The 23,723-nt window shown below is 38.1% G+C and overlaps 1 protein-coding gene across 6 annotated transcripts in view; it reads right to left on the minus strand.

Moving 5' to 3' along the window:
* Positions 1-1,555: 1,555 nt before the first annotated feature.
* Pcm1 (pericentriolar material 1) overlaps positions 1,556-23,723 on the minus strand; it is a 91,915-nt gene continuing 69,747 nt past the window's right edge. For all 6 annotated transcript variants that reach the window (XM_029481017.2, XM_029481019.2, XM_021169412.3 and 3 more), the window contains 13 exons: positions 23,371-23,491; positions 22,174-22,332; positions 21,652-21,788; positions 19,616-19,750; positions 13,389-13,586; positions 10,445-10,507; positions 10,064-10,199; positions 9,519-9,679; positions 7,854-7,926; positions 6,464-6,720; positions 4,988-5,080; positions 4,788-4,902; positions 1,556-3,727 (listed from right to left, as the gene is read on the minus strand). In XM_029481017.2, the coding sequence (XP_029336877.1) occupies positions 3,702-3,727; positions 4,788-4,902; positions 4,988-5,080; positions 6,464-6,720; positions 7,854-7,926; positions 9,519-9,679; positions 10,064-10,199; positions 10,445-10,507; positions 13,389-13,586; positions 19,616-19,750; positions 21,652-21,788; positions 22,174-22,332; positions 23,371-23,491 (1,674 nt within the window). In that variant the 3' untranslated portion in view covers positions 1,556-3,701. The remainder of the gene's footprint in view (positions 3,728-4,787; positions 4,903-4,987; positions 5,081-6,463; positions 6,721-7,853; positions 7,927-9,518; positions 9,680-10,063; positions 10,200-10,444; positions 10,508-13,388; positions 13,587-19,615; positions 19,751-21,651; positions 21,789-22,173; positions 22,333-23,370; positions 23,492-23,723) is intronic.

The raw sequence follows: 23,723 nt of genomic DNA on the forward strand, positions 1-23,723 counted from the left end.
ATATCCTATTTAATCCTTGCTGCAAAACCATACAATGTGTCTTAGTCAGGGTTTCTATTCCTGCACAAACATCATGACCAAGAAGCAAGTTGGGGAGGAAAGGGTTTATTCGGCTTACACTTCCATGCTGCTGTTCATCACCAAAGGAAGTCAGGACTGGAACTCAGACAGGTCAGGGAGCAGGAGCTGATACAGATGCCATGGAGGGATGTTCTTTACTGGCTTGCCTCCTCTGGCTTGCTCAGCCTACTCTCTTATAGAATCCAAGACTACCAGCCCAGGGATGATCCCACCCACAAGGGGCCTTTCCCCCTTGATCACTAATTGAGAAAATGCCTTACAGTTGGATCTCATGGAGGCATTTCCTCAACTGAAGCTCCTTTCTTTGTGATAACTCCAGCTGTGTCAAGTTGACACAAAAGTAGCCAGTACACAATGTTACTAGGAAGTTGATGCAAAATATTTATTACAATATTTGCCCTATCCTACAATTTAAAAAAACCTAGAAACTAACAACCTGGGAAATGTCAAATAAGACAGAACTAAAACTATAGTCACTGGGTCGTGAGATGGCACTGTGGGTAGAGCTGCCTGCTGCCAAAGCTGGAGACCTGACCTGAGTTCAGTCTTGGGACCCACATGATGGAAGTAGAGAACAGACTCCTGCAAGTTGTCCTCTGACTTCCCCAATGTCCACCATAGTACACATGTATCCCTCCACAAGACTAACAGTTTAATGTATATATACATGTTATATAAATACAGCAATTTAATGAACATGTTTAAAAACAAGCAGATATTTTGGTTTACTGTTGTGATCACACTTCAGCCTAGTTCCTGAGCCCCGATTTGATCAGTGCCCTACTCAACCCAGTTCAGGAAAAATGAGGATAAGAGTCTACTGACCTTAGGGTCAAAGCTGTTAAAGTCAGAGGGAGGGAGGGAGACTAGAGTTTCCGTTGCTCTGGAGAGCTTCCATAAGGTTGTGGCAGTTAGTAACTAGCAGTCGATGGTAGGTGAGTTTACAGGAACACCCCTCTTCTAGAACAGATCTAAAGTGTGCTTCCCCCCCTGTTCACACAGACTTACTGCGCCATACGTAACATCTATATTCTCTTAGATATTTCCAAACCACAGAAGGTAGATTCAATCTCAAAATTCTTTTATGTAAATATCAAAGGTATTTATTTTTAAAAAGCAATGCAACTAAGAAATAATGAGCCGGGCGTGGTGGCGCACGCCTTTAATCCCAGCACTCGGGAGGCAGAGGCAGGCGGATTTCTGAGTTCGAGGCCAGCCTGGTCTACAAAGTGAGTGCCAGGACAGCCAGGGCTATACAGAGAAACCCTGTCTCGAAAAACCTAAAAAAAAAAAAAAAAAAAAAAAAAGAAATAATGAAGTGTCTGCTCTTCACAAGAAAAATACTTTCCATTCATACCTTTGATGTCAGTGTATTCTTCATGTCCTGGATTTTTAACATTAAAAAACGATTAAGTCACAATTTTGGAATAAATTCTAAACTACTGTGAACATGTCAATTTAAATAAAAATACAATTCAGAGTGAATGTATGATATACATTTATTAGCAGTGAAAAAGCATTTACCCAAAGTGAATGTTACAAAATACAGAGTACCTCCACAGTCTGGGCAGTTTATTATGGTAGCATTATCTCTAACTACATAAGAGTTACCTTATTTATTGGGATATTTTTCTATTAGTAACCAAAGTTTTAACTTACAAATTAATACAAACAGAAGTACTCTAACTTCCTTCTGAGCAATACTTACTAGAAAAATCATGTTACACCGTTGCCTGTTCTCAATCTCTGGGTATTTTAAAACTAAATTATCCACTAAAATATGAAAACAACAAACTAGATAGAGATAGCAGGTAGAACATAAGTCAAATAAACTAGTTTGATGAAGCTCACAGATGCTATGGTAGTAGCTAACATCAAATACAGCCCTCCACTGTGTGCATGCAAAGAGACAAAGCAGGAAAGGGAGGGAGAACAACGCACTGCACTATGTAAGCCTGGCCTGAGGATTAAAATGAAGTTTCTTGTTTTGAGCCTGGAAAATACACAAACTTGTTTTTACATATAATATAAATTACTGTTCTAATGTCCCTGAAGTCTGTCCAACTGGGCAAATTCTGGATTAGAAGTTTTGCAAATTTTAATGAAGGTTGAGAAATATGGTCCTAGTTTAAATTAAGTAACAATACAATAAAAGTCCTCAGAGAAAAATCATCATTTGTTACTTACTGACTGGACATTTATATTAAGCTATCAAGTAAGTGAGAATCTTATTTATTTTAGTTTTGAGATATGGTTTCTTTATGTAACATCGGCTGTCCTAGGAGTCAATTTGTAAACAAGGCCGGCCTCGAACTCTGATCAAACAGCTTCTGCCTCTGGAGTGCTGGGATTAAAGGCGTGTCACTACTGCCCAGCGGCGAGTGAGAATTTTAAAGGAATACCAAATAAGTTCTTATAGAGTATTACAGACAACTACCTAAAAATTTAAGCAAATACTTGGAACGAACAATTAGTCCTTCACACTATTACTTTTTCAAGTAAAACCTCTAAGACTGGCAGATTACTCATGGTTAACTGGCTCTGTGTAAGTGTGGACAGACTGAGAAAACAAAGCACTCTATGAGAGTTGGTTTACTTAGTGATGAACAACTCACAGACGTCCTAACACTTCAACCTGCTTCTCTCTCAAAATACACAAGAACAACTATTAGGCTTTGGTTTGAAATTATCATCTCAAGAGGCATGTTTTGTCCATAGGCATTAAAAATCTTAGTGTTCTGTTACATAAATTTAGTTCTATTTATCCTAACTTGAAAGAGTCTGGTTTTTTTTTTAATTAATTAGAATGCTACTTGTCTGTACAGAAATACATATAAAGCTTTTTTTTTTAATTTTTAGAATGAGGCAACATTTTAAATTCTGAAGAATATTAATCTACTAGATAACTGTGTTAAGTTCTAGTTACTGACGCTGTGTAAACTGTGTACAGTCTGAGTTATTAACACGCTCTGAGACCACTGAGGTTAAATTCTCGTTACTATCGCCGTCTAACCTGTACAGTCTGAGTTATTAACATGCTCTGAGACCACTGAGCTTCTCGGTTACCTGTATAATACGCTTTATTCCCACACAACAACATCAGACCCAACAGTAGGAACACTAACTAACATTATTTGGAAGACTGGTCTAAGGCAGAGCTTTAGAATAAATAAGAATTAGAATAAATAAGAATTTCTCAAATTTTTGACCACTGCTGTTTCTGAATAGTGTTGTTACAAAACCAGCAATTTGCTGCATAGAATTCAACAAAATTTCCCAAAAGCATACTTTACAGATAAGTTCAAACTTTATTTAAAACTACATTTTAAAGTTAACACACCAAATGTCACAATGAGGGGTGGGGGGGTGGGGGCGTCAAGATCATAAGAAAGAAAAAACAACACAAAAAGCAAAAGAAAAATCCCACAGTGTGTCAAGGTTTGAATCTGTCCAGGATTCAGATTCTAATGTTTTAAACTGCCATGGGCAGAAATTAGCACACCCATCAAAAATGCAGTGTCAAACTAATTTACATTTTATACAGATCAAAGCAAATGTTTATTTAGTGTCTTTTTTAATGTGCTGACTATGTAAGAGTTAGATGAGTCTCTGAAGACATTTCATATACTCTGGGCTCCCACTGTTTCTGAAAAGAAGAATAATGATCAATGTTTTATAATTAGTGAATTAAAATACTACTTACTAAAATTTTTAAATTCTTTCTCATAAAAGTTTTTACATTACATACAAGAACACAATAAAAAATGTGAACTTAGTTCAAATTCCCTGACAAAACAAACACAGAATGAGTGTTTGTTTTTCATGATGGGAGGCCAACCAAATATTTTCTAAAAATACTCCATTAGAAGAAAAAGAAAGTAACTATAAAAATGATTAAGTGCAAACAAAAAAAAAAGTGGCTGGAAGAAAACAGAAGAGCTATCAACAATTTCCTTGAAAGACTTAAGTGCATGAGGCTGTACCAAGGAGGAGGGAACTGCACCTTCTCCCCGAGGACAGGCTGTCACCACTCTGGATGCCATGTATTCAAGTGGCAGAACTGAGCTGAAAGGAGCAGCTCTGGTCTGTCTAAATGTTCACCACCCACGTCCAGAAACACAGGGGAAAAAATCTTATGGTTTTTAACTACCAATAGAGAAAAGCAAAAAGAAAATCCTTAGATTTTGATACGAGGAATACTCTGAGCATGTGTGTGTGTGTGTGTGTGTGTGTGTGTGTGTATTTGGGAAACAATGTATAATTATTACAATTAGAATGTGTTTATCTAAATAAAAATTTATAATGTAAAAATAGGGGTTTTTACTTTCTACATCGAAGAAGGATTAAGGATATTTAAAACAATAAAGACAAAACCTCACAAATAATGTGAGCGATGACAGGAGGGAAAATGGACCTCAATCCGTACTCTTTACAAGGGGATAAAAGATATTACATGAATTTTAAGCATTAAAAAAGTCATAAAGCATTAGTGTTAGCATTGCATCTAATACTTTATTAAACTAAAAATTTTAATAATAAAAAACATAATCTTACATAATTTGAAAAGAATCAAGGACCTGAATTCATTGACAGAACAATCTCCTTTTCCAATAGTAGGCTTAGATTTTCTAGGAAGTAATAGTATATTTTCAAAAACTAAACTGATCATGATTTTTCAATACAAAATTAAAATTGGTAATTTTTACCAGGTTCTTTCAGTATCTGAGAATCTCCAGCTAATTCTTCTGTCTGCATTTCACATATTTCACCAGATAAATGGTTTTTCTGTTCTTCTTCTATCATTTTCTTCCTTAGCTCTTCCTTTAGAACAAAAATTAAAAATATGTATAATCTTTCATCTCAGTATTTGTTATAAAGGCAAGCTGAGTTGAAGAGAGCCCAATACCTCTGAATAGACTGTCAGTTTGAGCGGCAAGTCCTCAACTTTCACAAAGTCTTCTTCATCAGACTTTTGACTTATGTTACCAGATTCTGCTTCCTATGAGTGAGTTAGAGATAATGAAAAAAAAAAGTTAATTACAGAACAAAACAAAAATCACAGCATGAGAGAACAAATTCCTGCAGGTCTCCAACCTTCACACACAATAGGACACTTGCATGTACATGCACTCTCAACTAATTAATTAAATAAAATATTTTTGAAAGGGGTTGGAGAAACGACTCAGTAGTTACTGGCTGCTCTTCTAAAGGACTCAGATTCAATTCTCAACACGGTGGCTCACAGCCATCTGCAACTCCAATTCCATGGGAATCCAATGCCTACTTTTGACTTATATGGGCTCAGGACACATACACATAAAATAAATAAATACTGCAAAAATGTTTTAAAGATTAAATCAAGCAGTTTCAGATCTTTGAATACTTAAGTGCACACAGCATGAAATAAGGCCATTTAAAAGTGTGAGTCTCTACTGATGTTTCTGAAACATTCCCTTTCTCAGCAATCTGTAAGCTGTTACTATGAAGACATCTTTTAAGAACAAGATTGATTTTAATTTTTAAAAAAAGAACTGAAGGCACAGAGGCAGGAGGAACACCTAAAGTTCCGGGCTAGTCTGTATCTATCCAGTTCCAGACTGGCCCAATCCACTAACAAATTCAAGAAACCAAACCAAACAACAAAAAGAAGAGAGGGATACACTGTACCCAGTGGGGTTAAAATATTATGCTACACACTTTTCATTTCTGCTAGGAAATTTTATATTAAAAAATATATAACCCAGACATCTGCAAACTAACCTGTTAGCTATAAAATTTAAATGAAATCAAGGTTCAGTACTTTTATTATAAGTGAAATTCCTTAGTACATTGTTATGTAATTTGCTATATAAATGACTCTGGTTCGAGGCCAGCCTTGTCTACAGAGTGAATTCCTGGACCGCCAGGGCTACACAGAGAAACCCTGTCTCGAAAAAACCAATGGGGAGGGGGGGGAATAATAATAATAAAAAAAAGACTCTGTCAATCAGGTTTCTGTCATACCCCAAATTTAAATCTTTAGGTATATCAAAGAATTTTAAAAATGCTCTAAATGGCTAAGAACTTTAAAAAAAAAATAGTGTAAGAGATTAATTTTAAATGAGTCATTAGCATTTCAGATATAAACATGAACTCTCTTAAAGTTGTCACCCAAAACTAATTTTTTGGTTTTTAAAACTATAAAATCTTTCAGATTTTGAAATGGCCATTTAATTTATTATCCCTTTACTATCAAAGTAAGTTTTAAAGAATAAATGTTCAGACAGGTTCTAAACCTAAGCACAAAGTGTAGTTTGATTTATATATTCAATGTGTTACTCATGAAAATGAACTATTCAGACATTCAAAAGCAAACCTATGTGGCAATGTAAAGACGACATACATAGTCATTCACTAACACTGGAGATTCAGTATCAGGGCTTCCAGCCAGAGAGCTCTCGGGCGTTTCCTGAGCAGACTTCACTTCTTTGACTCTAGGCACTAAGGTTTCACTTGCAGCCAAGGGTAATGGCAGAGGCTCAGGCTGTTTAGATGAATCAGTAGTGGTAAGCAAGTCCTTATGGGTAGCACTATTTAACTGTTGCTCATTTTCCAAGATATTGAGATAACAAGGTTTCACAGGAGAGCAGTCTTGATCATCTGCCATGAAAAGAAAGCCTCAGTATTAGAGGAATGAGCATTTGTTCAATTTTACTCTGTAACACTAAGGGCCAACTGTTTGAAAGAGGAACCATGACATGGAAGACGGAAAAGACCCTATCCTTCTCCTTACTCATGGCTCCCAAGTTAAGCCAGCAGATTTAGCAAGGAACATTTTAATTTAAATTTCTCAAGTTTAACTGTTTTAAGGCTAAAGCCCTAGAATGAATATTATTTTAAAACAAACTGAAACAAAGCACAGCACTCTCACTTGTACTGGATAAATGTTCTGTAAGATAGTATCTGTCAAATGTCTATAGGGGTTGGCTACTGAGGAGATGGCTGTCAGATCAAAGCATGTGTTGCTGTCACAGGACAGGGGTCAGCTCCCAGCACCACAGTGAGCAGTTCACAGTGTTCCGGATGGTCCAGTGCCCAGTGCCATGGGAACTTGAGAAAGAGAGAGCGCTCAGAGGTTAAGACTGCTCTTCCAGAGGTCGTGAGTTCAATTCCCAGCGGTTGCATGGTAGCTCACAACCATCTATAACAGGATCTGATGCCCTCTTCTGATATGTCTGAAGACAGCTTCAGTGTATTCATATACATAAAATAAATAAAATCTTAAAAAAAAAAGGAATACACAAACTGAGCAAGGGTCCCATGTCTTTAACCCCACAATGCAGGAAACAGACAGACAAATCTCTCAAGGTGGAGGATAGTCTGACTTATAGAGAGACCCTGCCTCAAAATAAATACACAAACAAACACGTAAATGGAAAATAATTGCTAGTTAGAGGCACAATATGGGTGCATGCATGCACCTACAATTCGATGACTCAGGAGGGTGGAGGCAGGAGGATTGAGGTTATTTTCAAACTCTTCAAGGCCAGCCTGGGCTACATGAGATCCTGTTTCAAAACACTATACTAAATGAAACAACAAAAATGAATCAATCATTGTTTTCTTACATTTCCTCTTTTATAAAATATAAACCAAAAGAACAAAGATAGACATCAAGCCCAAAATGCCTTTACATGTACTTATATTAGCTACAAATTAAAAACTACTTTTTTAGTTTAAGGACAAAGAAAATATTTTCAAGAACCAAAGTTAGGGTTGTTTAGATTGCTTACTCTTACTAGTTGGTTCTTGGTCTGATGGTACATTTGTACTTTCTGGTGTGTTTTCAAGATCATGTTGCAGAACCTAAAAGAGAAATATGTTTTAATAGTAAGAAGACCTTAAAATATATGTTCCCTATAGAAAGAATGATGCTGTGTGGTTTGTATCCAACCCCAGGGTTATAAAACAGGAAGAATTCCAAGGAGGATTTAGTTAACAATTAAAAGAAGGGTAACTAAACCCATTTGCATTTAAAACACAAAATAAGTTAAAGGACAGGACTAAAACAGATCCTACAAGCTTTTATTACTTTCCTCAGGAAACTTCTCTCAAAATTAAAGGATATATTTGTAACCTTTAAGTGAAGGACACAGAAGTGAGAAAGAAGAGGCAGGTGAACAAAGTCAAGTGGTTGTAGCAGAGGGAGAAACAGGGTCTGAGATTCATCCCACAAAGGAACCCCCCCCCCCCGTCCCAATGCTAGCGAGGACTATGATGGTAGGGTAGTGGTTGATGGTGACAAGGAGTGATGCTGGTGGTAGTTCTAGTCTTTTAAGGACGGACTGATTTCTAATTTTTCATGGAAGACTACATTTTTAGAGACCTGAATTAGCTTCACATAAAAGGTAGGAGTAGAGGGAGGTAGAATTTTTAAAAATGCGTAAGGACATAGTTAAAAAAAAAAAAAAATCACACTGAAAATAAGGGTTTATATAGTGTAAGTCTACATCATGATGGAATACCTAACTTGATCCATTTAACTTAAGAATACCAGCAACAAAACTTCTATGACCAACGGTGGAGAATGGAGAACATTTTTTGAAGAAACCACTCCAAGGAAAGTACCAGCAAAGACCAACAACTGGGACTTTCTATCAGAATGCAAGCTGTCTACAAAAAATGCCTTATAGAAAAACTCCAAGGAAACCAAGTCATTTATTTCAAAATATGTATATGAGTGTGTATATCTCACTTATAGAATATATCTCTATAAATCTTAACACTCAAGGTTCGGCAGATACCTACAACAGAAGAAACTGTATCAGGCATAGTCTCTTGGGCTAAAGTAACAAGAAAAGAAATGATTTATGGTTGTTACATACTATTCTAATTCGTGACCAAGAGAAAAATATGAAACTTTAAAAATTCAGATCTTTACCGGGCGTGGTGGTGCACGCCTTTAATCCCAGCATTCCGGAGGTAGAGGCAGGTGGATTTCTGAGTTCAAGGCCAGCCTGGTCTACAGAGTGAGTTCCAGGACAGCCAGGGATATACAGAGAAACCCTGTCTTGGAAAAAAAAAAAAAAAAAAATTCAGATCTTCTAAAGTTATCCTATAATTTTACAACTTGTTACAAAGAAGATGAACTTAAAGATTATTAGATATAAAATAAAACCAGTGCTTCGGATTTTTTTTTGCTTTTGAAACATGGTCTCCTTATGTAGCTCTGGCTTGCCTTGAATTCATGAGAAATCTGCACACGTTTGATTCCAGAGTGCTGGGATTAAATACAAATGCCACAGGCTGGCATGTTTCAAATCTAAATACATATACTAATTTTTTAATAAATATTTTTTAATCCCTGAAAATAACAATGGGAAAAAGTATACACTTTAACAGCTTTCAGAAGGCTCCTGTTTTCAGTAGCTGAAATAGAACTGGTTTGTAACAAATACCTGACTGTCATGTTCATTTTCTTCTGTAGTTTCAGTGTTAGCCTGAAGTGAAGTCTGGACATCCACGGGACTCTCTTCAAAGTCTTCCATTTCTTCATCCTCATTCTCATCTTCTCCACTTCCATAATTAGTTAAAGCCTGACTTTCAGCTTTAGACAGATCTAAATTGATTACATACAAATTTTAGTTAACTCACAACTTAATGTTGGGGACAGGGTGTACATGAAAGTCTCACTGTGTTGTTGGTACTAACTCCTGTTGTGCATCATCATATCTGCCCACTCAGTCTTAGCAATGGCTACTGTCTACTGCATCACTGAGTGGCACAGGTACTTTATACACCATATCTGAAGTACTCAAATCAGTGCACACTAGAAGCTGTGGTGCTCAATGGCAAGGTAATTTAGTTAGGTCACACAGATCATTCAGTCAGATGGTACTGGGATGCAAATCCAGAGTTTGACACAATACTCATTGCACCCCTATAAACTTTAAGTGAACTATAGAAAGAATATGTATAAATGTTTCAAAGCCTTTAAACTTACTAATAGACACTGGACACCGTTCACTTTCTTCATCTTCTTCTTGATCAGAAACATCAGATCTTACATTTTTGGGACCTTTAGCATCATATACCTCTGAAGTCTGAGTCTGCTTAACAGTTTCAGTCTCATCCTTGTCCTGCGAACAATAGAGATAATTAACTCCGTAGAGTTCTTAGAAAGGCACGCATGGCAGAGCTTTCACAGCAACAGCAGTCACTGGCAGCTGACTACCCTTGATAGTCTACTTTTTTTAAAGAAAAAACATGGTTTTTCAGAAGAAAAGAGATTTAACTACATACTTTAATTGTAAAAAAAGATAAAAGCTTTTAACATTTCATTTTGTTCTAAAAGCATTACTGATAGATACTAATTAGCACATACTTTGTCTTCATCATCAATCTCTCCAGCAGGTGAGCCATGATCTCCTTCAAGAATCCTTTTGGCCTAATAGCAAATCAATTAAGAAGAATTTAGCAATTCTTTTGAAATTCCAGTTTTTCTAAATCTCAATAAATAAATCAGTCTTTGTTGCCTGTGATTATCCACATCTAAACCACTAAAGACTTTAGCATATCATTCCTTTAAAAAATTTATTATTTCTCAATTTTACACACATAAATGACATACTTTATCACACCCACTCCTTATCCTCTCTTAATGTTTGTCTTTCTTTTTCATGAGATTATTTTTTAGTAGATATTTTCTTTATTTACATTTCAAATGCTATCCCCTTTCCTAGTTTTCCTCCAAAAATCCCCTATCCCCTCCCCCACCCCATCTTCCTCCCCCCACCCCGTCTTTCTTTAAAAAGTGTGTGTCTGTGGAACTGAGAAGATAACGTCACATACTGCTCCTGTATTCACCTTGAGATGCTCTCATTTTGCTGCTTGTTGCTATATACCTAAACACTTTGGCTGTCCAGTCTCCAGGGATTCTCCTCTCCTGCTGTACAAGTACTGAACTTACAGGCATGCACAACCATGGCTGTGTTTTACATGGGTTCTAGAGATTTGAAATGGGTTCTCATGCTTAATCCAAGTCCTTTTTTTGCCCACTGAGTCATCTCCCTGGTCCAGCTTAACACTTCTTTCTTTTAAAGATTTTTATTTATGTGTATGAAGGCTTGGTTTTTTTGGTTTTTGTTTGTTTGTTTGTGTTTGTTTGAGATAGGGGCTAAGTAGCCCTCCCTGTTTTAGAACTTACTATGTAAACCAAGCTGGCCTTGAACTCAAAGATCCTCATGCCTCTATTTCCCAAATGCTGAGATTAATGGCATGCATCACCATACCCAGATCTATGAAAGTTTTGTTTACATGTATGTATGTGTACCACATTCCTGGCTGGTGCCCAAGGAGGCCTGAAAAAGATTTAAGATTCTCTAGAACCGAACTTATGGGTAGTTTTATGACCCATGTATATGCTGGGAACTGAACCCAGGTCTTATGAGAGAGCAATAAGGACTCTTAACTTCTAAGCCACTGCTCTACATTATAGAGAAAGAATATCTTATGTATACATATAAGAATATAATGTATACATAAGAGAATTCTATGTATACATCACCTGTCAGTTAAAAAAAAAACCAAACCATAGAGCCTGTAAGAAAGAGTAGAACAGAAGGTGGGACACCTGGGAGGCAGAGAGGATTCTGACATAAAGCCAGGCAGGGGAGTCACCCAGGAAGATGTGACAAGACTGACTCATATACCTGAGCACAGGTAACCTCCCAAGTAGCAGAATGCAGATTAAAATAAATAAGATTATCTTAAATTATAATACTAGTGAGAGAAGAGCCTAGCAATATGGCCAAAGTATTTGTAAATATATTTTGAGTCTGAGTCTTATGTCTGGGAGCATGGGCTAGGAAGAACCAGACTTAAAAGTTCAACTAGCTCCCTTGTAATTTCTAATCTGGAAAATTACAATTTCTAACTGGTCTACCCAATTCCATTTCTACTCTGACAGTCCCTACTTAATGTTATCTAGAAGATTATTTTAAGCTTTACATGAAATAATGTTATTCTACTTTAGTCTTTTCCACAATGTTTAGACCATATAAAGATTTCTCAAACACAGTACCTTGGTCTTCCCTCTCCCCGTGACCTCACTTCCTCCATTCTCACCACAGCACTTCCTTTGGCATTAGTTTGGTTCAGGACTTACATGTACACCAGGCAAGTGCTCTATTCCCACTGTGTCGCAGCTCAGATCACCGAGATCTCTCCTTAGTGTGCTTGTGCCTTTATGCTCAGCCCTGCCTGAGAATCACTGCACTGAGTTTTCCTCATGAGGAACTCTTGTCTTTGGGGTCAGCTCCTAGTTCAGGATCTGGGAAGACCTTCCTGAGATTGCCTACTCAAGGAGACTGAAAGACCCTTGCAGTAACTTACTATGGGGTTCTGCCCCTTTATCTTCCTTAAGAACTTGGCAATGTTTGAAATCAATCTATATCTAGAATAAAAACAGAAGCAATGTGGCAAAGAAGACCTAACTCTATTTTAGATTCTTAGAAGGGTTTCTCTCTCGCTTTTTCTGTCTGGGTCTTGGCCTGCTTACCCTTCTCATGGGCAGATGTAAGGAAAAGGTGCCTACTATGAGAAAGCCTCCTAATAAGCCTTACATTACAGAAGAACTAACTGGTCTAGCTTTGCATGCAGTCACTATTAACAAGGCAGAAAAACAAGAGAACTAGAACAGGGGAACTTTTAAACTAACCCAAAAGCTGTTAGCTGTAAATGGGCTGCCTTGTCGGGCCTCGATGGGAAAGGATGCACCTAGCCCCAAAGAGACTTGATGTACCAAGGTTGGGGAGTACTTAGGGAGGACTCCACCCTTAGAGGAGAAAGGGAGAAGGGTGACAAAGAATAGGGGCAGTGAGCATGATGTAAAGTGAATAAATTAAAACAAAAACAAAACTAAACTAAACTAAAAATCTAGCCAATGAACACATGTATTTGTTGACTGGAAGTGACTTCCTTATGACACATATTCTTGGAAACTTTATGGTATTGGTCAACAGCTCTGGTAGGAAAGCTGGCCAGGAACAAGATTCCAATTCTCCCCTCTTTAGAGCACTTAATAAGCAATACTAAAATGAACTGGGCATCTCACAATTCACAGTAAGCACCAATTCCTGTCTTTTATCTTGCCTTGTGAATCCTAAGTTTGGTATGTAGACCACATACAGATATACAATTTGACTAACTGGTTTTACTAAAAATTACTGTTCTTATTAAGGATAAACAAATGTTTATTTATGAATACTGACCAAGACCTGTATTTATAAGCTAACTATAGCTATTCTTAAAGGCAAAGCAAAACTTACCTCTTTTGCATAAGACTGCCTCACTCCAGCTGCTTCAATTTTCCTGTTGCACCTCTGTTTAACAGCAATGCTATTATTATCCAAGTCTTGCATGAGCTTAAAGAAAGCCAATTCATTAAACAACACTTCAGAGATCTCCACAAGAAGATCTTCTCCACAGTCTTTCAGTTTTCTGCCTGCAAATTTTGCTAGTGAATCCTGTTTAAAGAGATAATTGTAAGATCACAGTAAACTTCAATCGTGTATAAAACAATTCAAGTAACTTTAAAGGTTAAAATAATTGCCTAGAGAAAACCAGTATTTCTAATATTTTCTATGTATATAGATATATTTATTTTTGAGATTTTAATATAATTATGTTTCTCCCTTCCTTTTCCTCCCTCCAAACATACCTTTCCTTGCTCTCTCTCACTTTTTTCATTAATTATTCATTAATTATTAATTATTGTTAAATACTATACTGGGGGGGTAGTGTGTGTGTGTCATCAGTTGAGGAAATGCCTCCATGAGATCCAGCTGTAAGGCATTTTCTCAATAAGTGATAAACAGGGGAGGGCCCAGCCCATTGTGGGTGGTGCCATCCTTGGGCTGGTGGTCCTGGGTTCTTCTATAAGAAAGCAGGCTAAGCAAGCCATGTAAACAAAACAAAACAAACAAACAAAGCCAGTAAGCGGAGGCTGGAGAGATGGCTCAGCAGTTAAAAGCATTCACTGCTCTTCCAGAGGTCCTGAGTTCAATTCCCAGCAACTACATGGTGGCTCACAAGCATCTGTAATGGGATCTGATGCCCTCTTCTGGTGTGTCTGAAGACAGTGACAGTATACTCACATACAAATAAATAAATCTTAAAATAAAAAGTCAGTAAGCAGTACCCCTCCATGGCTTCTGTACCAGCTCCCTCCTCAGGATCCTGACCTGTTTGAGTTCCTGTACTGACTTCCTTCAATTCCTTCCTGCTGTAGCTGCTGACAAATGCCACGAAAGTATAAGCCAAATAAACCCTTTACACCCTTTTCCTCCACAACTTGGTTTCTGGTCATGGTGTTTCGCTGCAGCAATAGAAACTCTAAATAAGACACACATATAAATGTGTATGTATGTGCAGATTAATGTGTGTTTATGCATACACACATATGTATATATTCCTAAATACAAAGGGTAGCTCCTGTTCAGGCTGTATAATAATATTACTTGTACACTTGCTGTTCTCTGCGTATGGGTTAAGATCTCCTGGGGCTCCTCATATCCACAGTAATATATCTAGCATTGTTGTCCTTGTTCCTAATATTTTTTTAAGTACTGGAAGACTTGAAATTAATACAGGTTCTATACAGAGATTTAGTACTACTATAAAATATTCTTATTACAAATCAGAAATATTCCTAGCCCCACTTAAGAGTATACAACTGGGGAAGAAAAGAGCATAACAGTCACTATAAATACAGTACTTCCTTAATATAAGCAGACTGCTCATCTCCCACACGCCCCGAGAGGACATGTAGGGACTATGTATGCACTACATTAGTCAGTCATTAAATCCTCAGTGAGGACAGATCTCCTCATCTACATGATGCTAGTTTCTTCTTTATACCAGTCATTCTCGTTTACATTTTCTTCAAAGTTTACAAGTAATCATTCGTTCTATCAAGTGGACAGGCAGCAGCATCTAATGAACAAATGTGTTATTTTACACAAAGGACTGCCCTTTCTCTTTCTTGCAAACCTGGGAGCTATGTCACTTAGACAAAAGGTAACTATGATGTAACCCTGCCCCAAGCCCCAAAAGAAAACAACACAAAACCACTACCTATACAACCACAGAAAGAACACAGATTCAGGAGGCAAAAGCAGGTGTATCTGAGTTTAAGGCCATTCTGGTCTTCACAGTGAGTTCCAGTGCTACAAACAAAGAGGAACATGCATGCTAAGAGACTCAAAGCACAGAGTGTCAGAACAGATCTCAGAAGACAAAATGAGAAGTCAATACTTTAAAATTAGAAGCTCACAAAAAAAAAAGATAAAATAAAATAAAAATAGAGGGAGAGGCCTTTAATCCCAGCACTCAGGAGGCAGAGGCAGACGGATTTCTGTGTTCCAGGACAGCCTGGTCTACAGAGAGTTCCAGGACAGCCAGGGCTACACAGAGAAACCCTGTCTCGAAAAAGAAAAAAAAAAAAAAAGAATAGAGGGAGAGAAGGAAAGAAGAGGGGAGAAAGAAATGATTCTAGGTAAAGTTTAAATTAGCTTTTGCTCTCAACAGACTTGACCCTGTGATAAAAATCAGGAAAAAAACCAAAGTCAAAAAGGGTTGAACAAATAGACTAAAAATGAGTTATGAATAATTTCTTTTAACCACATTCTAAAAAATAGTTATTTCTTTCTCTCTCTTTTTTTAAAAGATTTATTTATTTATTATATGTAAGTACACTGTAGCTGTCTTCAGACACTCCAGAAGAGGGCGCCAGATCTCGTTGCGGATGGTTGTGAGCCACCATGTGGTTGCTGGGATTTGAACTCTGGACCTTCGGAAGAGCAGTCGGGTGCTCTTACCCACTGAGCCATCTCACCAGCCCTATTTCTTTCTCTTAGAATAAGCTAAATTTATAAAAAAAATCATTACCTATCAGTTATCTTAAGTATTTTTAATACTTCAGATATTTCCTTAAGAATACCTTATTTATCTATTTCATGTTAATAAATCATATTCTATAAAGTACAAGATCATTGATAAATTATATACCTTATAAATTATGTGTCAAAATTATAAACAAAAGTCAGAACAACTTTGAGATTATTATTGAATTTGTTCTTTAGTCTTAATACTTACAAAATGGAAGATTAAAATGAAGAAAATTAGTACCTCCCTCAGATTTTAAATTAGCTAAAAGGCAAAGTGATAGTACTACACTTAAACAGTTTAAGAGGCAGCTTGTGGGGTCAACTTGGCCCAAGTAACGGGTCCTAGTGCTGAGATGGTTGCAGAAGGCGCTGACTGGCTTACAGAGGGTCCTCCAGCTCAGTGTTCTGTAGGACCTGTGGGTGATGACTAATGACTGTCCGTAACAGAGTTGGCGTTTCCCTGACCATCCACTTCCCTAAAGATTCCTTTTAAACCCCCAAAGGTGTAAGGCAGAGTTCTTGGATTGACTGAAGATGGCAACTGAGAGACCTCAGAGCAGTCTAAGAGACCCATGGAGGCTCTAAAAGGATATAGGCATGATATGACAGTACAACTGCACCAAACAACATGGCATTCCTGAGTAGGGCAGTCAGCCCCAGCATGGAGCCTCAGAGCTCCTGCTGCTCCGGCTGGGAAGAAGGGAGCACAAGGTACATTACTGCCCACAGGCTGTGAGTACAACTGTCATGCCTGGTGAGTCTCATGCACTGAGGGCAGGGAGCTATGTGGCAGTTTGTAGCTCAGGAAGATCCTGTTCCCAGAAGCCCTTCCTAGCCACAAGAGCACCCTGACTCTGGATATGTGAGATGAGTATCAGTGATGGTCTAGTATTTATGGTGTGTCAAAAATCAGAAACCTTCAACCAGATCAACAACTAGTTGCAATGACTATTTGCATGTAAAGCTGTAAGCATGTTGCTGCTAAGTAGGGCTACACCCTAGAGCTTGAGCAGGCTCAGCCTTTTTGCTGCCAGGGCAGAAGGTCCATGGTCCGTGCTCCTGCCCAGGCTGTCTTGATGCCTGTAGTCCAAGTGGATGTCTATGGTCTATGATGCCACCTGAGACCATGCTGATGTCTGTGGTGGTGGTGGGGCATGGGAATGTCTGTAGTCCATGCTATCACTGGAGGTTATATTGGTTTCTGTGCTACTGTCTGAGACGATGTTGATGTTCTTGGTCCATTTTATTGCCAGAGGATAAATGGATGTCCATGGCCTGGGCTGCCACCTGAAGCCATGTTGATGTCTGGGGCCCTGATGTGGTCAAGGGCCATGTTGACGGCCCTGGGCCATGATACCCCTGAAGGCCCTGTGGATGTCTGTGGTCTGTGCTGCTGCAAGAAGTCATGTTGATGTCTGTGGCCTGTGTTGCCCCTGAAGACCATGATACTGTCCATGGTCTGTACTGCCTTTGAAGACCAAGCTGAGGCTGCCATGGCGCCGCCAGAGGCCATGTGGATGTCTGTGGTCCATGAAGTCCCCAGAAACCATGTGGAAATCTAGGATCCAAGCTGCTGCTGACTGTAAGGAGACTTCTTTTGCAGTGCGATCAATGACTGTAGACTCATAGTTGAAAATGAGAGCCATAGAAGGCTCCTATAACAACTCTTTCCCCATCCCTAAGTGCTGCGCACATTTTCTCTCTCTCTCTCTCTCTCTCTCTCTCTCTCTCTCTCTCTCTCTCTCTCACACACACACACACACACACACACACACACACACACACACACACAAAGAAACAGTCTAAACAAGAAGCCATTGAAGAGAACTCTTAAAAATTGTGACAAAGTGTAGCTCTACACTTCGATGGCTTCTGGTGGGGATGGGGAAGGACTCAATTTTCTGTAAGGAACTGGCCACTGGCAGTTTAATCATGGCCCAGTGAATATATGGGCAACATAAACTGGACTTGGTGGGTTTCTTTTTCTGTCTTTTTTTTTATTCATCTCTGTTTAGGGGAGGAAGGCTGAAAAGTGAGTGTGATTGTGGTACATTATGTGAAATTCCCAAATAATCAATAAAAATATTATGTTGGTTAAAAACCACTTTAACCTCTGAACAGGAAGCAAAACAAAATTTCTTAGAGAACTTCACATTAAGGGAAAAATGTAATCTATAGTAACAATATCCATCACTTAACTATCTCAATGTGAAAATATTTAGGTCATCATAATGGAAAAGATAAACATCACATAGGCTTAGCAGCATGCCAGGCCACTAACTAGTATATCACTTCCTTCTTTTCTTAGCTCTCACCCATCTTATCTGATAAACAAAGCAAAACAGCTACAGACACTGTCAAATCTCTTCCAGGAAACAAAAATCTTCTCTAGTTGAGAACCATGGCCTCAATATAATTGAAAGCTGCAGTTTATCTAAACACAGGATAGGACAGTTGTTAATGTAGAGACAATGCCACTGGCCTGCTTGCTCTCAAGGACCTTGTAGCTTCTGATGCCATGCATGCTACTAGGTGTGGCAGGTGTGTGCAGTGGGCAGATAAAAGGACCCTACCTGTCTCTCTGTTTCTGGTGTTCCCTCTGTTCTTCCTGTGTTCTCTCTCTCCCCTCACTCCCTCCCTCCCTCCCCCCCCCCCCCCGCCAACTCCTCCTCCTCTCCCTTCCCTCAATAAACTTCCTTTTATATCAGATCTGTTGCATGCCCATTTTTTTCTCAAGTGTACACCTTGGCTCAAGCCCACCAAAGATCATCTGTCGCCGCATTATGTTATAAACAAGATTATTAGAGGCTGGGCAGTGTAAAAGGGGAAGAAATAAGGAAGTCAGAGAATAAGTATAAAACAGAAGGCTCACTGTGAGTCATAGTGGCATGACCATAGTCCCGCCTTCTTTATGATTATCTAAGAGAGACGCGCTTAAAGATCCCTAAAAAAGTGTTGAGAGTGAAATGCCAGTTATCCAAATTTTATTAAGACATAGTTTAAAAGTACTACTGTTATGCTCTTAAGTAGTTTCTCTAATTAAAGAGGCTGGTTTCTAGTGTCTAAAATTCCTCATATTAGTTAAAATTAAATCATAGCATGCTGTCTAAGCATTTCAGTCTTGAACTATTCTTATTGGTAGAATATCAAACCACTAAATTTAAACATTTTTAGTCATGTGTATGTGCACCTATCTATGTGAGTATGCCAAGTGTGTACAGATCCTTTAAAACAAAATCAGAACAGAGTGCGTAATACCCAAGCCCTGGAGCTGGAGTCACAGGCAGTTATGAGCCACCTGACATGGGTGCTGAGAACCAAACCCAGGTCCTTCGAAAGAGCAACAAGTGCTCTTAACAGCTGAGCCATCCCTCCAGTTCCTTTAAACCAATAATATTTTACTGAAGTTGGGACAGTCACTAGAGGTGGCCATATTAAACAAAAATACAGAAAGTCCCCTTATACTTGTTAACTAAAAGAGATAATATTAAAATGCCATCTAAACTGAGTATCAGGATGGATTACTGAATCAGTTCTATAATATCAGAAAATGGGAAGATCCCTAACCAAATGGAGTATAGGTAACTCATACAAAAATAAACTCTTACCTGTAATATACTTCCTAGTTGTTTATGAAAGAACTTCACAAACTCTTTGCTCTCATCATTCTGCTGGGTAAGGGTCAAGACCATACGTCTTACTGAAGTGAGAAGCTGAGACGAACACACCTCATCCATGTGCTCCTAAGAAAAATCCTAGTAGGTTAGGATATAAACTTATCTATTATTTAAAAAATATTAATCTACACAACTTGAAATTCGTTTCTCTTGCATTTGTGTGATAAAGATTAGGAAGATTCACTTGTAAGCGTAGCCAATCTCTATAGTATACACACTAAAAGGTTTGGTGATTTTAACCCACACACCAGAAAATGACCAATAGAGCAAATGTCCTGTTCCCATACTCATCACTTCCCTTCTGTAGTAAGAAGAGTTACGCATGCTGACTATCTTCTTGCTTGTAGTTCAGATAATCTCAATTACTCTTAAACTCTTACCCACCTTCTACCGATTTCCTTCTATATCTGTGGTGGTCTGAATAAGAATGGCCCCAGCAAGTCATACAGTTGAATGCTTAGACCCCAGGGTGTGAAACTCTTTGGTGAGATTAGACAGTTTAGGAAGCATGGCCTTGTTGGAGGAAGTTTAGGGATGGGGCTTTGAGGTTTCAAAAGCCCATGCCATGCCCAGTATCTCTCTGCCTATGGGTCAGAACTCTCATGCCTGCCATGTCTTCCATGCCTATCATCAAATTCCACTATATAATGATGATGGTGGACTATCCATCTAAAACTGTAAGCATGCCCTCAATTAAATGTTTTCTCTTGTAAGAGTTGCTGTGGTATGGTGTCCTAGGAATTCCACTAGCAACACCTGCACCTAAACCAACAACTAAAAATGTCTCTAGATATTATGAAATATCTTTCTCTTTTCAAATGCCACTTAAAGCAAGCCTCTTCTTAACTGTACCATAAAAACCTTTTGAAAACCAAGTGTGTACATGTCTGTAATTACATGTCTGTAATTCTAGTACTTAGAGGGTAAGACGGGAGAATTATTGTAAGATCTAAGCCAAGCTGTGATATCCACCACCATCTGTCTCGTGGGGGAGGGGGCGTGGGGGAGGGGGGCTGGTTAGCTTCTCGAGATCAGTCTAGAATAGCCCTGAAACAATCTCGAGGTTCTCATTCCTTTTCAGCTATTTAATTCATTTACGCAAGCCCTGTCACCCTTCCTCCAGGTCCAATTTCCCTTTCCCACTAGCAATGAGGTAGCCAAACTAGATGATACCAAGGGGTGGGGGGTGGGGGGCCTGCATGTACGTGTACCACATTTGTTGCCAGTGTCTGAGGCCAGAAAATGGCATCACATCTCCTGGCATTGACCTCGTAGACACTTGTGAAACAACACATGGGTTCTCTTAGCCACTGAGCTATCTTCAAACACATGTGACTCCTATTAATAAAACATGTTCCTAAATGTACAGAAGTAGATTAAGCCCCAAAACAACAGTATTTGATGTCAATATCCTTCTCTTACCAAGACAGATCATTGAGTTAAATGACATTATAGATCAAGTTTGTCTAACAGCTATCTCATGATGCTTTGGCTGAGCCTTTTTTTTTTTAACTTTACCCGTCTTTTGCTTAGATACTATGGTTCCCCTTTTTAAGGGTTTCTCCCCCACCCCCCTTTCTCTCTCTCAAGAGAGGACATGAAGTTAGATGGGTGGGGAGGTAAGGAGGACCTAGGAGGAGATGAGGGAGGTGAAACAATGAATATATTTTATAAAAAAACTATTTTTAAAAAAAGTGACATGAAAAAAATTAAAACAAGCCTGACTGAAACATATTTTTATAGTTTACCTCTTCATCTGACCTCGAACTCATTCTGTATACCAAGTTGGCCTCAAACTCAGAGATCTGCCTGTCTATGCCTCTTGAAACTAGAATTAACAACCGCACTCATATTCCACTTTTCCATTTTATTCTTTGCCCTGTTAATTTCAATGGCACCATTTATAAGTAAGTCTTATACGGTCATTATTAGAAATTATATATGCTGCTTTATTTTGTATTGTTTACCTTCAAGAAAGGAATGACTTCTTTCATAATTGCTTTAATTTGGCGGTCCAGTTGCTGAGTATCAATTCTAGGACAGGGGACGGCAGAAACATCACTTATAGGTTGTGGTGAACTGTGATTCTCAATAATGGGTGTTTCTATTTTTTTTAAGAAAAATGATATGTCAACAAAAGCCAATGACATTATGTACATAAATATATACACATTTAAATATTACTTTATAGAATATCATAATAATTTTATATTAAAATAATAGAAAGGAAAAACCAAGTAGTTTTAGCAATCCTTATAAATTAAAAGAAATAAATAACAAAACCACTAGAATTAAAAGGGGCTTAACTTTTTTTAAACACAGGGTGGCCGGTATATATTTCAAACTGGTTCTGAATTTGCAATGTAGTCAAAACTAGGTTTAAACTTCTAATACTCCTGCTTCATCCTCCTAAATTGTGGAATTAAGAGTTAACTCCAGAGTTTTATTTGCAACTCTGATTACTACTTTTGATCATACTAAAAATATACCTTCTGAATTATTGACTGTGGTAGCGGCGGCAGCACCATCTTCATCCTCAATAACCCTGCAAGTGCATCTCATATTTGAGTTACTTTCTGTCTCGGTCTTCATGCGTTCATATTCTCTCATTCTGGCTAATGCTTGATCCAGGTGAATCACAGTGTTACCTGAATTTGGAACAGAAATATTTCTAGAATATACAAAAGCAAATCCTTTTGCATACTCTCAAAAACTAAATAAAACTAAGCATAAGGGAAGAAAATTAGCTTTTTCAAGGATCTATTTTTATTTATGTGCATGTATCTGTGTGAGTGAATGACACATATGTGCAGTAGCCCACTGAGGCCAGGAGAGGCCAGTTCCCTGGGAACTGGAGTTACAGGTAGTAATGAGCCACCTGATGTAGGTGCTGGAAACCAAACCCAGGCTCATCTGGAAGAGCAGCAAGCAAGCTTAAGTGCTGAGCCATCCCTCCAGCCCAGAATTAGATTTTAAAGTATTCTATTTACTGTATTAATGAGACGCTTCATGTACATCATCATAGTTATTTGTCTAATCCTTAAATGACCCTAAAAATGACAGCACTTAAGTAGCTTGCCTCACACTGCACCACCACCTAAGTAAAGGGATTATTACAGACTCTGAGCTTTTACCTCTACCTATTCTTATTTTATTGAAAATATGTTTGGAGGATCTGGAGAGATGGCTCAGTGGTTAAGAACACTGACTGCTCTTCCAAAGGTCCTGAGTTCAATTCCCAGCAACCACAAGGTGGCTCACAACCATCTGTAATGGGATTTGATACCTATCTGAGGTGTGTCTGAAGGCAGTGTACTCATATAGATAAAATTTTTAAAAAAGAAAAAGAAAAAAAATATTTGGAAAAACTGTGAATTTTGAAGAACTAAATAGATGACCTTTCTCCTTAAGGTAAAATAAAATTTAATGAAAATAAAACTACTGTCATTTATATATGAAGGTCTATGTTTTACCCACGAATAGAGCAAATGAGATAAAGTCCTACTTGGTCAGCATCTGCATAGTGATAGAGAGTGGATGATTTGCCCCAAATCAAGGAATTAACAAAAGAGTCATGGATTTGGACTGATGGGTATTTTTGGGTTCATCTTAGTTATTCCTTATTCCTTCAACTTTGCCAAGAAAGCATCTAAAGCACGTGCTAGGTGAGGAAGAGCACTACTTACCTAGGTCGTCTGTTGCAAATGGTTCGAAGTTGGAGGACACAGACATGACACTCACATTGTCAGCATCATTCTGTTCACTTACTTTATGTGCTTCTCTTTCAAAGTTCTTCTCAAATGTTTCCTAAGTTAAAGAAACAATTCCTAAATATTCCTTCTAAACATTTCATAAACATTAAAGATTTAACACAGAAACTATTATTTGTATAAAAGCATACAATTAAAAGGTATACTAAAAAGTTGCAATGAGAACTCTACTCAGACAAGAATGCCATATAATCCATAATAAACATTAAAACATTAAGTAATCTTGGAGAACATTTTTGCTAAATGAAAATAAGAAAGCCAACTTTCAC

This window comes from Mus caroli, unplaced genomic scaffold (assembly GCF_978045245.1).
Source record: "Mus caroli unplaced genomic scaffold, Mus_caroli_1 scaffold_10, whole genome shotgun sequence".
In the NCBI taxonomy this organism is placed as follows: domain Eukaryota; kingdom Metazoa; phylum Chordata; class Mammalia; order Rodentia; family Muridae; genus Mus; species Mus caroli.